The following is a 15532-nucleotide window of genomic DNA, read 5'->3' as shown; positions in this document are numbered from 1 at the left end:
TTCCAAAAAAAAAACAGAAATTCTAAAATACAGAAATCCATCAAACATTAAAAGCTTCCCTAAACAGGGCTGCCTTGAGATGCCTTCTAAAGGTCTGGTAATTGTTCTCTTTGACCTCTAGTGGTGCTGGAGGAGACTCTTGAGAGTCCCATGGACTGCAAGAAGATCAAACCTATCCATTCTGAAGGAAATCAGCCCTGAGTGCTCCCTGGAAGGACAGATCGTGAAGCTGAGGCTCCAATACTTTGGTCACCTCATGGCCAAAGAGAAGAATCCTTGGAAAAGCCCCTGATGATGGGAAAGATGGAGGGCACAAGGAAAAGGGGACGACAGAGGACAAGATGGCTGGACAGTGTTCTCGAATCTACCAACATGAGTCTGACCAAACTGGGAGGCAGTGGAAGACAGGAGTGCCTGGCGTGCTATGGTCCATGGGGTCACGAAGAGTCGGACACGACTAAACAACTAAACAACAACAATATTGTGTTTTAATGTTGTTACTTGCCCTGAAACCTTAGGATGAAGGGTGGAAAATAATAGCTACTATGATCAACAGCTAAAAGTGTTTTAAAATATGCTCTCCCTCACCAAGAGATATCATTTGAATTACTCTTTTTCAAAACATTTATTAAACACTGCATTTTGTTGCTGGTTTAACCATCACAGTCACCTAAGCTTCTCTGCGATAAAAAAAAGAATTTAACAAATTTGCAGTAATAAGATTATTATTATTTTGTCCTCTAGCATCTTCTACAGTCCTCTAGAAAAGTCTTCTAGACTAGAAAAAAGTTAGTCAGCGAACATTTCAAGTATTGGTACTGGATAATCAGTGCCAGGATAACAAATACATCTTTTTACAAAGTGCTTGGCATGATGACTGTTTTGGTCAATGTCTAGACATAAATGCAACCTAAGATTTCACAGGAGCACTTTTATAAAAAGATGAATCACTCTTTTGTGAACTGAGTGGAGCAATGATAGCCAAAGCTTTCCTGAGTGTGTTTGTTTTCTCTAATTTTACAAGTTATCTAGAAAATGTTTACCGAGAAAGCAGTAACTTTTTCAGAAAAACAACATTTATATTAAACATTAAAACTATAATTTTATTTAAAGCCTGTTGGGAGTAGCTGTACCCTTTCAAGTTCTGCGTCACTTTCTTGGATGGCTAGTGAACTACAAAGCTGAAAATTCCCACTGGTTTAAGCTACCAACTAAATAGGCCACATTCAGAGACAAAGAGCATCACTTTGACAAGGTGAGACCAAAGTGCAAGTTTCATGTCTGTAATATTACCCTGCATAAAACAAGTGTTAACAGCTTTCTCTCTTGGAAAGCCAAGCAGCCAGATTGATTACAGTGATCTAAGAACTCAAAAACAAAACAAAATGCCATTTTGACATTTTGGCAGGTGGTCTCCACACCTCAAAATGAATATTGTATAGCTGGAAAAGGTTCAGAAAAGGGCAACTAAAATGATCATGGAGCTGGAACAATTTCCTTATGAGAGAAAATTACAACATATGGGGCATTTTAGTTCAAAAAGTAAGCAAGCAGGGGGGGGCATAATATAGGAATATGCTTAATGTGTAGAAAGCACACAGACATAACTTTTTTCTTTCTCTTCATAATACTAAAACCTTGGCTCAGCTACTGAAGCTTCATACTGGAAAATTGCGGCTAGACAAGGAGATGCCTCTTCATAGGCCATAGAATATGGAATTCGCTACTATAAGATGTAGTGAATATAGGGACGCAGGTAGCGCTGTGGGTTAAACCAGAGCCTAGGGCTTGCTGATCAGAAGGTCGGCGGTTTGAATCCCTGTGACGGGGTGAGCTCCCGTTGCTCAGTCCCAGCTCCTGCCAACCTAGCAGTTCGAAAGCACGTCAAAGTGCAAGTAGATAAATAGGTAAACAGTGTTTCCATGTGCTGCTCTGGTTTGCCAGAAGCGGCTTTGTTATGCTGGCCACATGACCTGGAAGCTATACGCCGGCTCCCTCAGCCAATAATGCGAGATGAGCATGCAACCCCAGAGTCAGTCACGACTGGACCTAATGGTCAGGGGTCCCTTTACCTTTACCTTTTACTATAAGATGTAGTAATGGTCACCAGCTTAAATGACTTTAAAAGGAGTTTAGATAAATTCATGGAGGATATCAATGGCTTCTGTGTGCTATCTCCAATTTCAGAGGTGGTATGTCTCTGAATACCAACTGCTTGAAAGCACAAGTATGGAATGTGCTATTGCTGCCATATCATCATTGAGGGCTTCCCATGGACAAGATGGGCCTTTGGTCCAATACAGCAGGACTCTTAGGCACTTATTACAAATGACTTTATTTCTATTATATGTCAATGTTCAATATGATGCCTACAGACCAACTGAAATGATGCGCCTTTTCATAGACCCTTTTACTGAGCTTAGGCATGATTTAATTTCACTGGCATCTCAATCTTATGCCATTTATCAGCCCCTACTACCGGGTATTAGCAGCAGTTACCAACCACACACATGAATACATGCACAGAAGAGAAACTGAGAGGAACAGCATTGAAGAAAAACATCTCACCTACACTCGTCACCAAGAGCCACTTTAGATATTCTGAAGAAGCAATGGCACAGGAAGAATGTACGATTCTTCCACACATTTCCCTTTAGGAGATAGTCACATTACCGCTCATTAAAATTTAGCACTTTTAAAGTAAAAACTTAATATTGCCAACTTGGTAAAATGAGACTTTCACATTATCTTTAGTTGATCATAGATCAATCTTATGCCAGCTCATCACTTAATAGGAGAAGGCAAGCCTGGGTGTTGTTAAAGGCAAGTCATGATAGATTTATAGTAAATTCTGTTTAGTACTATGATCAGCTAAGCTATAAACCTCTACATACCTCCCTATCAGTAAGCCTTACACAGTGGAGCTTACTTCCACACAAATAGGCATAGGCTTTGCACTGCAAGTATCAAAGAAATTTATGGAAAGGCTATTATAGAACAAATGATCTAGCAACTGGGAGGATGCACGCTTAAAACAAAGCTTATTGTCAAGCTTTTGAACTAAATACGTAAAATACAGTCCATTTGAATTCATAAAATACAAATATGAAGATATGCAAGACTGTTCATTTTATCCCAAGGACAACAGAAGAGTACTGCTGTCACAAAAGGTGGTTAAAAGAAATTACATTCTGTCTATGTTATTACATTCTGTCTATGTTATTACATTCTGTCTATGTTAACTTCATTAATAGCACAATTCTAATCATGTCTATTTGGAAATAAGGTCTACTGAATTCAATAGGACTTGTTCCCAGTTAAGTGGAGTTAGGCTAGCATAATTCTCTCTGGCTACTGATAAGAAACATTCTTGGGCTCCATTTAAATCATTATTTTCTTGTATAAATTAGAAAGTGATGATTTTTCTTTTCTTTTTTAAAACAAACCTTTCAGGTATTCATTTAAGCTTCTTATAAGTTATTTGATCTGGTATGCCACCTGTTTTTGCAATGAGAAATATTTTTTTCTTTTGCGATGAGAAAAAAGCAAGCAGAATATTCCGAGAACCTTATTTTCATTATTCTTGCATTATTCTTGCAACATTTCATTTTCAGAAAAATACCACGGACAGTGCCAAAGTTCAGAGCTGGAGGGGGGGGGGTCAGTAATGGTGAACCTAGGTGCACTCAGCTTCTTTTGAGCTGAACACAAGCTCTACTGGAGATTTCCCCAATGCCATCACTTCCCATCACTGCAAATGCTATGGCTGGCATCTGGAACAGCAGTCATCCAAGTACCAAGGATCCTGGAAATGTAATTTCTCAGGACATCTGACAGACAGTTTTAAGAACTTAGTAAGGCACCCTGGAAACCTTTGATTGATTTGTTAGATCTGTTACCTGCTCTTCACCCAAAGACCCTGACGGGTTATATAAAAAGATGAAATGCATGCATTCACAGTAAAAGCAGCAGAGGTGGCGGCATCAATAAATATCATCTCACCAATAAATAGCATCAATAAATCAATCTCATCAATAAATATCATCTGAATAAAAAGGTGCATCTTGACCTGCTGGCAAAGGCTATATGGTGACACTGTAAGACATAGTTTAGATGGAAGACACACACACACACACACACACACACACACACACACTTCCAGTTGCTCCATCTGCACAAGCATTTCAGCTTGCCAAATGGAGCAACCCTCGTTCTTCTCCCCCTGCAAGTTCTCCCAAACTTGTCAGAGCCAATTTGGGAGGCGGGCACACTTGAGGGAAGGGGAAACCCCACTGCACAAGTGGAAGTCCTTGAGTGGGGCTTCTGTTGACAATATTGGTTGGGTGAATCCCACCCAAATTCTTCATACAGAGATACTGCTTTTGATAAAATGGACCCTCTGTGGAAAAGATGCCTCGTCTGGATGTCTCTATACCAGCCTTAACCAAACTGGTGCCCTCCAAACCTAAACCATGATGCCTTCTTAACAAAGATGTGCAACTGTTTCCATAGTTAAAACGGTTCCTGTGGGAGGAACTGTTGGGAGTTGTAGTCCCAAACACCCAGAGGGCACCAGATTCATTCATGAAGATATTGAGTGAATTCTACAAAGGGTACAAACACCCCATGGAAAAGATAACAAAGCTACACAACTCCACAGGAATAAGAATGGACACAGTCATCAAATGTCTTTGGCAGAAGGCCATACTACCAAATGTACACTAGGTGCTGAAGTGGCCATAGGCCATAGGTTTTATACTAGCAGGATAAAACTGAACCTGTGTTTGTCTTTACTTACCCCTGAGGACACATGCATCCTGAAAAACAAGGAAGATGTGCAGATATAGTGAGGTTTAGCAGTTGGTTTTCACATGTTCTCTCCCTGCCAAGCTCCATTGTTTGTGGATTACTGCAGTTTACATAGATCTGGTCATCTGGACAGTCATGAACTACAACAATAGAAGACACACATACATCATATTTAGTTTGCTCTTTACCATAAAACCCAAAGCACCCTCTTCAAAGCTAAAGCCTAGCCAGATTCCTCCATTTTGTATTTATGCATTTGGGCTTCAGTCCTACACATATACCATGATTCTTTAGAGAGTTTTTGTCCCTCTCTCATCACACTAAGAACTCCAGGCCATCTGACAAAACTGACTGGAGGAGAGTCATGACTCACGATGGACAACTGAAACTACTTCCTCACACATTTCATCATTAATTTGTGGAATTTGCTGTTATATGCTGTGGTAGTGGGAAGGCCAGTAGTTCATGTGATTTTAAAAGAGGTTTAGACAAATCCATGGAGGAGAAATCTATCAGGGACTACTAATCCTAACTGAACCTCAAGGTTTAGAGTCAGTATACCTCTGACTACCAGTTGCTGGGGAACAAGCTAAAACGGCACACTAAAAATGAGCAAGATAATCCAAACCACAGTCGAGACGTGGCAAGTCATGACAGAGAGGCTGAGCCAATAGCCAGCATCCACAGTCCCATCACTCACAGGGAAGAAAGCAGAGGTAGGCAAAGCGCCGTGCCAGCCTGAATAGCACTGAGTCCAGCTTGAGATCCATTGGGTCCTGGTCTCACTCAGCCCTCCCCTTAGAAAAGTCCTGCCCATGTTTGATGGGCATAACAGGAAGCTCTGCATTGGCAGAATGACACTAGCATCATTCCATAGGCCAATGGAAGGGGGTTTCAATTGCAGCCTAACCTTAAAAAACATTTTTAAAAATACTGGGAGCAATAGGATTGCACCCTGCTTCTGCCTTCTGGCTCAAATTTCTCCTGCTAGCCTTAATGAGGGCTGGAATGATTGAGGAATTTGATTTCTGTGAATTCCAGTGTGAACTTATCTGATCCACACCTCCCAGACTAATGTGCAAACTGGAAAAATAATTATTTTTCAGATTCCACAGTTCTCTTAATCTTGTTCATGCAGCGGGGGCGGGGATCAAAATGTGTTTAAAATTCCATATTCTGGGATAAAATACGCTTAGAAAGGCATACATTGAGATAAAATTATTATTTAGATAGTATTTTTTGATTAAATTTATACCTAAATTGGTGACCCGGCCATGCGTTGCTGTGGGTTTTTTGGGGGGGGGGTTATTTATGTCATTTGTGTTTTGAATGGTAATGGTTGCATAACTTGTTTTTGGTTAGTGTTTTGAGGTAATATGCTTTTCCGGATGTTTCAACTTTGTGCTTGTATTTATGGTTTTTATTTTTGGGGTCTTCTTATGATTGTGCATTTTCGTTTGTTTTGGTAGTTTTATTTATGTTTTTAATTTTAAGAAGTGTGATTTCCCCCACCCTGTCTGATTCATGATGTTTCCGGTCCCTTCCTCCCTCCCCCCCCCACCGGCTTATCTGAAAAACTTCACCCTTTGGTTTATTATCTCTCTGCTGTCACCATCCATAACTTTGGCAAGGCTAGGACTCTACGAGGGAATTCTGGGTTAAATAACATCTTTATGTTACATACCAATGTTGTTTTCCTCACAGTTCATCATGCCATCTCTGCAATGGCTGAAACAAAATACAAGAAGTCTGTTTGTAAAAACTTAAGGAATCTGGTCAGAGTTCTTCAAAGAAAATAATGGTGCCAGTACATACGTGCTATTTTCCATCTGATTTCCCTTTTAAGAAACTCTTGCACCAGATTTCCCAGGATTCTTTGGGGGAGGCTTTGTGCTTTAAATTGAGTATTAAAGGTACTTTAAATCTATGGTGTGGATGTGACCCAAGTCACAAATCAAATTAATATTTCAGACCTCAAAACATACAGTATTGAGCAGGTGAAAAAAGGTGGGGCCACAAGGGAAGCCATCTTTAAGATTCATTCTTAGCCCTCCAAAAGCATGGCTAGTGAAGGCCCATACAGACTGTGAGACAGGCCAGCTGCAGGAGCAAATGGGGAGGATGCAGTGCAAAGGGGCAGTGCCATCTTTTTAAACAACACCAATGCTCTCTCCCTGTGGCTGATCTCTGTTCCAAAGTCAAAAGGAATGGGGCAAATCCAGTGTCTGCTAAACACAGCAGCATAAAATTCTGCCAGATGGTATGCTTGGCAAAACCCGCAGAACATTAGAAACTGCCCTTACTGTGGGAATATCTTACCATTTCCCCAAAGATGTGATTATGTTTTCTCCAGGTGAATAGTCAATACCTTGAAAATAGCAGGGACATTCATTTCTATAAAGGGGGAAAAATAGAAAATTTGTTTCCATGGAAACAACACAGACTCCCCCGTTATAAAGATGCATTCACTTTAAAAAAAAAGTTATTAACATATTAACAACTTTTCTTGTCAAACACTGCATATTGAAGTGCATTCCTATCACTATACTATCCACAGGCAATAATAAATAACAAATGGCAGAGCCTATTTGTTATGTACTGTTTCCCCTTCAGCAGTAATCCATGCTGGTCACAAAATATATTTTCTAAGGAAAACAAAATGAATAGGACTGTGCCAGTCAAAAACCTCAATAAATTGCTCACATATCCTCAAGATAATGGAACTGCAGGATGATGCAAATTTGGTAATCTCCAGTAAACTCTGAGCACTAAAAAAATCTCATGGAGACATGGCAGAGCAGGCTCTTTGGAGCATGAGACAAAAATGGACTTAATCTGCTCATCCATTCCCACATAAGGGTCCAGGAATGCTTAGCTCTATCACAGAATTGTGTGTGGGTTCCTATATATACATATCTTGCTCAGCACTATTGCCTGTTTCTTCACTTGGTAAACATGACGCAAAAGCAGGCAGTCTTGGAGGGGCCATTCGAGTGCACTCTCTCATACTTTGAGTGGGCATGAGGCAAAACTGACAGAAAAGTTTAACCACCCCGAGTTTACAACCATCTCATATCATTACAACCATCAACGAACCCTGTATTCCCACTGCTGGCTAAATGCAGCATGTCGTCCCCCCTCCCACATACACCTCTTTAGTTCTGCAATTCATTTCATGTCTGAAAGTTAAACCAATTTCTCAGCTAGTCCCTTAAATCTGAAAATATACTTTTACAAAGTGGTTGTGTCAGCACTACAAATTATACCTACTGTTGCACACATCTGTCAGTTTTGATGTCCAGATACATTCCAAGAGGGCAGGTGCAGCCTTCAACACAATCATCACTGCATGTCTCTGGCACAGAGAAAGCTTGGCAGGATCTGCCACAAGTAGATACACAGGTACTGTACTCCTTTGTATCTTCACATGAAAGAGCTAAGCAAATGAAACAGACTTCTCATATTACAAGCCGAATGAATAAAAGGCAATCTACTCTCTAAGGCCTGTAACACATTTCATCCCACACACTGGGATGGTTTCTTGCATGCTTACTTGGAAATAAATCTCATTGTGTTCAGGGGACTCACTCTCTGGAAAATGTGCACAGAACTACTACCTAAGCCCAAGTTTAGTTAGCCCTAAATCATATCCTCGTGTATTGCTGGCCATGAAGTGTTTACACTTTTACTACACAAAGAAAATTCTTTATTTATTTTATTACGCTCTCAACATTTAGTGCAGGCCTGACTCTTTTTTCCACTAAGACCCCCTTAGGTTACTTTACACGTTCACCAAGTACTGTAAACTAGACTTGCAAATCACATTGGATCCCACTTACATGGCTAACTATAACTGTGCCATTTAAACAAGAAAAACAAAAAATAAACGGGGCAAAGTGAGCTTAGTTTGGAGGAGGGAACCAAACAGAAATTTTCCTTAATATATTTAAATAGGAATGGCTTGGACCAAAGGTACCCTTCCACTATTAGTGGAACAAATCATCCACAAATGGAAGGGCTGTTTCCACCCTAGCGGAAGATCACCGCATGACAAAATCACCCCAAATACAGAGAAGTTCTTCCATTTGTGCAAGACTTGTACAGGATCTTTTTTGAGATCTTTTTATAGCCTACTATAATTAAATGCTAGACGGTACAAATGATTCTGCTTTGCACCATATATATGTGCTTTTACCTAGCTTGAATGTGTCATTTAGCTGTGATCATGCCCCTTGCTTGCCTGGATGAAACAAGGTGTTGAGGAGGGTGTAGAAACAACTGGTTTTTGCATGCCTGGAATGTAGCATACTGTAAAACAGTAAGAGTAATATTCATTGCTGTGCCAATTTTTGCCTCTGAACCTGCATGTATGCCCCAGAATATTGTTCACAGGAGAATGCAGTGCTTGGTTCCCAACCCAGCTTTACAGTGTGGGCTTTCTTCATTACCATGTTTCTCATCTAGTCATGTACCACTTTGATCTACTGTAAAGGTAAAGGGACCCCTGACCATTAGGTCCAGTCGTGACCAACTCTGGGGTTGCGGCACTCATCTCGCTTTATTGGCCGAGGGAGCCAACATACAGCTTCCAGGTCATGTGGCCAGCATGTCAAAGCCGCTTCTGGCGAACCAGAGTAGCACACAGAAACGCCGTTTACCTTCCCGCTGTAGTGGTCCCTATTTATCTACTTGCACTTTGATGTGCTTTTGAACTGCTAGGTTGGCAGGAGCTGGGACCGAGCAACGGGAGCTCACCCCGTCACGGGGATTCGAACCACCGACCTTCTGATCGGCAAGCCCTAGGCTCTGTGGTTTAACCCGCAACCCATTGATCTACTGTAGCACATTGTTATTTAAATCTAACCATGTGCATTCAATCTGGATGTCCAGCAAATGGTGTATCAAATTTAGAGTAGTCTTGAAATTTACACAAGATGTCAGTCAGTCATTTAGTTAATTACATGCTGAACAATAACTTACCACATTCTGGGACATAACTCCGAAAGTCTATCACCACTCCATATCTGTGGCACAGGTGGGCATAATGGGACAGAGCGGAGCACATGCAGATCTGCCCACATTTACAGGTATCTCTTCTGCACTGTTCAAAATAGGGGAGAGGACTCAGGAAGGAGTAGCATGGGGCAAAGAGTTCTTTCGTAATGATGCCGCAAGCTTCTGTTGCATAAGTGGCTGTTAAAGTAAATGGTAATAAAATAACCATGTTTTAGTTAGAAAGTCTCCAAATTTAATAGCAAAGGCTTTCTTCTGTGGAACAAACATTACTTTTTACAGCTTATCTGATTCAGCCATAGATAAGTCACAGCCAGAACTCTACAACTGACAACAGTCATTTTTATGGGAATTTTCCATGGAAGTTTCAAATAGCAATCACTATTATTATTTCTCTTCAGTTCATCAGATATAATTTTTATTACTATATTTTCTGTAAATAAGGCTCAGTCAGGGTCATGATATTGATTACTTATATTATCACTGTTTTATATTACTTCTTCTAGACAATCCTTGAAAATAATGAAGCATGAAATGCATTTTTCGTCAGCTGCACAACTGATCAATGAAAACTCAAACAAAATATAACCAGCTGGCTAAAATGACTTAAAACACAGATATGCTTAATTAGGAATACTAATAAGAATGCCTTTCCACACTCTTTTCGACACACACACAAACTCATGCCACTCAAAATCAACAATATCAAAACAATTTCATAACTAGAATAATAAAACAATATCATTACAGCAAATGTACCAAAATACGCACCAAAAAATAAAAATTCAATACTATGGGTTATTCAGAGTCAGAAATTTCAATGGATCACCACTGAGTAAAAGTTGACCCTATAAATGCAACAACATTTTGCTGCTGGCAATAGCAGAAACTACAAGGGAGCTTGACAGTTTCATTTTGGTACTAGAAACATTCCTCCCGTGATGTTGCTCACAATTCCTCTCCTGCAACAGTTTCTTATAATGCTTCCAAACCCATCACCAATATCTGTCTATAATATCTTCACACTTACCTGATTGTAGATGAATATCACATGGATCCACTGGTGAATAATCATGCTCAAGACCACAGGCAGATGAAGTTTTCCAGGAATTTCCAAAAAGCTGTGGCGTACTTTCTGGCACTCCTACTGGAGATCTTTCCCCCATTTTTTTTTTAAAAAAAACAATGTCACAAAAAGGATATACTTCAAATAGCAAGTACAAACAACAGTAATTCAAAATCATGGTGTTGTCTCATTAATTTCAAGAGAGTCTTTACTGGATTCATTGTGGTTTATTTTATTTATATGCTGCCCATCTGACTGGGTTACCCCAGCCACTCTGGGCTGCTTCCAACAAATTAAAACACACAAGGGTAAGTCTTCCTCTTATGCATTCTATATTTGTACTTCTCTATAGGAAAATACTTATTAAATTAAATATTTGTGGATTAAAATCATTTGAAAGGACATTTAAGTGGAGCGTTCTTGCTCCCAAGAATCAGACCCTTGAAAGTAACAATATATATTATTACAAGATCTCTCCTTCTGGGTTGAATTTCTTCAACATTATTACCTCTTAATTAATACTAGGTTTGCTAATCAAATTTTATATTTTATTCTTCTAATAAATAGCTACTATTTATTTTTCTATACTGTTTGGGGGGGAAATTCAATATTCATGAAGACAGATGTATTTTTTAAAAATGTTAATGATACATACAAAAAATCATCTTGCATATTTCCGTTGAAGGTCCCACAAAGTCCTATGGTATCATCTTTCCATTGAGCATCAGCTTTGAGATAGAGCCTCAAGCCCTTCCAGTCATACAGTATTTGCAATCCAATATATGACTTTATTTGCAAAAATACAGAGGAAAGTTTCCGTATTTCAAAAGCATCTAGTAGATAAACATTGCAGAAAAAATGTATTAATAGTAATATACAATATTATCAAGAGATCAGGAGTTGCTTTTATTCTTCACAATGTGTTTAATGTTAGTTGCAAATTAACCTCTTAAATCTCTTCTTGAATTTAGCACAAATAAATTTGTTTTGCCGAGATCAAAATTTACTCTATTTTGCGCATGCCATGAGCCCTCAATCACCACCACCTTTTCAAGCCTACCCAGGTGAGAAGCGATGACAGGAAGTTCTCTAGGAAGTCTGGATACTATGGTATGAGCACTTTTCACCACCACAATGTACCCTTGTGGGTAGCAGTGGTGGGGGTGCTGATGAAGGGTTGACAGCTACTGTTAAACTCTAAGTGATGGAACTGAGAGCAAGATAGAATCAAGCTAAAATAATTGCTTTGGATGATTTGTTGTTCATTGAAACCTCCTAAAACTAATCTGTTGCTCAAGCTGATTCAGGCTGAAGATAGCTTGGCCATCGGTAAAAAGGCTTCCTTTATGTCTGTCACTTAGTTCATCTATCTTTATCAAGTGTGGGGAACCTTTGGCCTTCCAGATGTGGATGGACTGTAACCCCCATCAGGCCCAGCAAGCATAGCCAATGGCCATGGATGATGGGAGTTTTAGTTCAGCAGCATCTGGAGGACCACATTTGATCTACATGGTGAGATGAAAGGGAGTGAACATACAACTAACATCTGGTTCCAGGGGCACCATGGGATGATGTAGATACAGTGGTACCTCGACTTACGAAGGCGATCCGTTCTGCAGCGCTCTTCGGAAGTCGAAGCATCCATTTTGCACATGCGCAAAGTGCAATTTTGTGCTTTGTGCATGCGCAGAATGCACACGCGGTGAAAATACTTCCAGGTTAGCAGACTTTGGAAGTCAAAACCTACGGAAGTCGAGGCACTCGTAAGTCAAGGTACCACTGTATTAGAGGAAGGAAACAGAGGGCTAAGTGAGGCTGTAGGAGAAGAAGAAAAAACCAGAATGATTAACATGATGGAATTAAGGCATGATATGTAGACATAATTGAAATCATAGCATTTTCACTGTTGCTGACTGTTATTTATTTTACTTACCATCTATATAAGGCAGGTTTACTTTGTACTGATCATATACCAAAACATCTCCTGAATGGGTCAGAGTCACTTGCCTCTTGGAATCTTGATCGAGAATAAGACTGACTGACTGGATACATGCTCCATCTTGATTCTATAAATAAATTGAAGAGTAGCATTGTAAAATAAGCTTGAGATTCAGACCTATTTTCTTTTTGGTAGAATTTGACAGGAAAGTATGCTCCTGTAGAGCAGGAAAGTATCTCCTGAGAAAGTCACTAGTACACAAAACTCAGTTAATAATTTGCTTGGAGATTTTACATACTAGGGACCCAGGTGGCGCTGTGGGTTAAACCAGAGTCTAGGGCTTGCTGATCAGAAGGTTGGCGGTTCGAATCCCTGCAACGGGGTGAGCTCCCATTGCTCGGTCTCAGCTCCTGCCCACCTAGCAGTTCAAAAGCACATCAAAGTGCAAGTAGATAAATAGGGACCGCTCCGGCGGAAGGTAAATGGTGTTTCCGTGTGCTGCTCTGGTTTGCCAGAAGCAGCTTTGTCATGCTGGCCACATGACCCGGAAGCTGTCTGCGGACAAACGCCGGCTCCCTTGGCCTATAGAGTGAGATGAGCGCCGCAATCCCAGAGTCGGCCACGACTGGACCTGGTGGTCAGGGGCCCCTTTACCTTTTTTACATACTACAAAATGCAGTGCTATGAAAATGAGAACACCCAGTAAGATGTTATTTATAATTTAAGAAGATAAGAAGAGCCTGCTGGATCAGGCCAATGGCCATCTAGTCCAGCATCCTGTTCTCACAGTGGCCAACCATATGCCATGGGAGACCCACAGGCAGCTTATGAGCACCAGAACACTCTCCCCTCCTGTAGTTTCCAGTAACTGGTATTCAGAAGCACACTGCCTCCCACTTCTATAGTGGTAAAGCAAGTTTCAAGACTCGGATAGACATGAGCCGAGATATATACCCTAGATAAAGTTAGAAATGCCCATATCTGAAAAGTAAAGTGCATGCCTTGTACACAGAAGATCCCACGGTTAATTCTTGGCAGCTACTGTTAAAAAAATGGCCAGGTAGCAAGTGAGAGAAAGACTTTTGCCTGAGACCCTGTACAGTCAGTCAGATCAGACAGTACTAGAACTAAGTACTGGCCAATCATCTGGTCATATATGGCAGCTTCAAGATGTCCAATCAAATATAAAAACAAGCCCTAAAATGTTAAGAGCGGTAGATGAATGTGGGAGTATATAATGGCTACATATATCTGTATGTGCATATGCATACTGTCTAAAATAGGCTCTAAAATCCTAGCAACAATTCTCTGAGCCAATGAATTGTTTCATTCATAACATTGACTCTACTAACTATCAGCAGCTGCCTATTCATGGACTGTACCTCACTCATCACCAGACACTTAATAGAAATTCCTATATTAAAATATCCTTCTCATCATAACTAACCACAAAACCTAGTGATACTGTCATTTGAGACTCAGATAAGGCTAAGCTATGCTGATCACTTGACTGATCCTCTTTCAAAAAGTGTTTAAAGCTAAATTTTACATCATTCCAAGCTCACTTACTGCATGATGATTGTTTTTGTCAACAAACCTGAGGCTCTAAGTAACTGTACTCTTTGTGATTCAATGAGTCGAAAACCTGTTCAGGTGTTATCTGGCTGTTGCTAGAGATGTTTTTCTTTTTCAATACAGTAATCTGCTTTATTGTGATAGAGCTCTAGCATTTTAATGAAAAATTCTCAGTAACTCTACAGAAATTCAAGGCTCAGAAAAAAAACAAAGATTCTGAAATAAATAATCTATGCTAACGTCAAATTAAAAAATGCAACCTTTTCTTATCTCATAATTTGGTCTTTCTATGTAAGACATTTTAAGCAACCATTTTCAAAGATGACAACTAGAAACCAAGCATTCAAGATTACAGTTTATTAGATTATTATTCACAGATCAATGTACCAAGTGGTTGTTGTTAAAAGCAGTTTAACTGAATCAATTCTTGTGAGTCAATACCTTGTGCCTTGAGATTTTGTTGCTTCAAGATCTGTTTGATCAACAACTCAGAAAAGAAAATGCTAGCAAAGTGGCTTTGTTGGAAGAAAAAGTGGTTTATTGTATATTGTTACAGAGACGCTAACAGGTTATTAAAGTGGTATGGACTGTGCAGGCGCTTGGGAGATTATATGCCATTCTAAAACTGCCTTTCTGAGGCACTCTAGATCTTAACAATGAACAGTGTATCCTTTGTTGGACTTGCCATCTGCTAGATGAGTTGCATGTAGAAAGCATATTATTATATTACCATATTATTAAAACATTTTACTGAAGTCAGGAGTAAGCCAAAACAGTGCCCTCCAGGTGGACTACAACTCTCATCATCCTTGACCATGGTAGCTGTGACTGATGGAAATTGTAGTCCACCAACAGAGGACTACAAAGCAGAGACATCACCTTGTCGACAAAGGTCTGTATAGTTAAAGCTATGGATTTCCCAGTAGTGATGTATGGAAGTGAGAGCTGGACCATAAAGAAGGCTGATCGCTGAAGAATTGATGCTTTTGAATTAGGGTGCTGGAGGAGACTCTTGAGAGTCCCATGGACTGCTAGAAGATCAAACCTATCCATTCTTAAGGAAATCAGCCCTGAGTGCTCACTGGAAGGAAAGAGCGTGAAGCTGAGGCTCCAATACTTTGGCCACCTCA

At 40.0% G+C, this 15532-nt stretch overlaps 1 protein-coding gene across 1 annotated transcript in view; it reads right to left on the bottom strand.

Annotated features, from left to right (window-relative positions):
* OTOG (otogelin) overlaps positions 1–15532 on the bottom strand; it is a 94721-nt gene that overhangs the window by 59721 nt on the left and 19468 nt on the right. The window contains exons 15-22 of the mRNA XM_060273481.1: positions 12822–12954; positions 11544–11721; positions 10853–10977; positions 9790–10002; positions 8080–8245; positions 7129–7203; positions 6494–6537; positions 4799–4949 (exon numbers count right to left, since the gene is read on the bottom strand). Of these exons, the coding sequence (XP_060129464.1) occupies positions 4799–4949; positions 6494–6537; positions 7129–7203; positions 8080–8245; positions 9790–10002; positions 10853–10977; positions 11544–11721; positions 12822–12954 (1085 nt within the window). The remainder of the gene's footprint in view (positions 1–4798; positions 4950–6493; positions 6538–7128; positions 7204–8079; positions 8246–9789; positions 10003–10852; positions 10978–11543; positions 11722–12821; positions 12955–15532) is intronic.

The sequence above is a fragment of the Zootoca vivipara genome, chromosome 1 (assembly GCF_963506605.1).
Source record: "Zootoca vivipara chromosome 1, rZooViv1.1, whole genome shotgun sequence".
Taxonomy (NCBI): Eukaryota; Metazoa; Chordata; class Lepidosauria; order Squamata; family Lacertidae; genus Zootoca; species Zootoca vivipara.
Note: the sequence above shows the minus strand (reverse complement) of the source record. Positions and strands in the feature narration are given on the sequence as shown.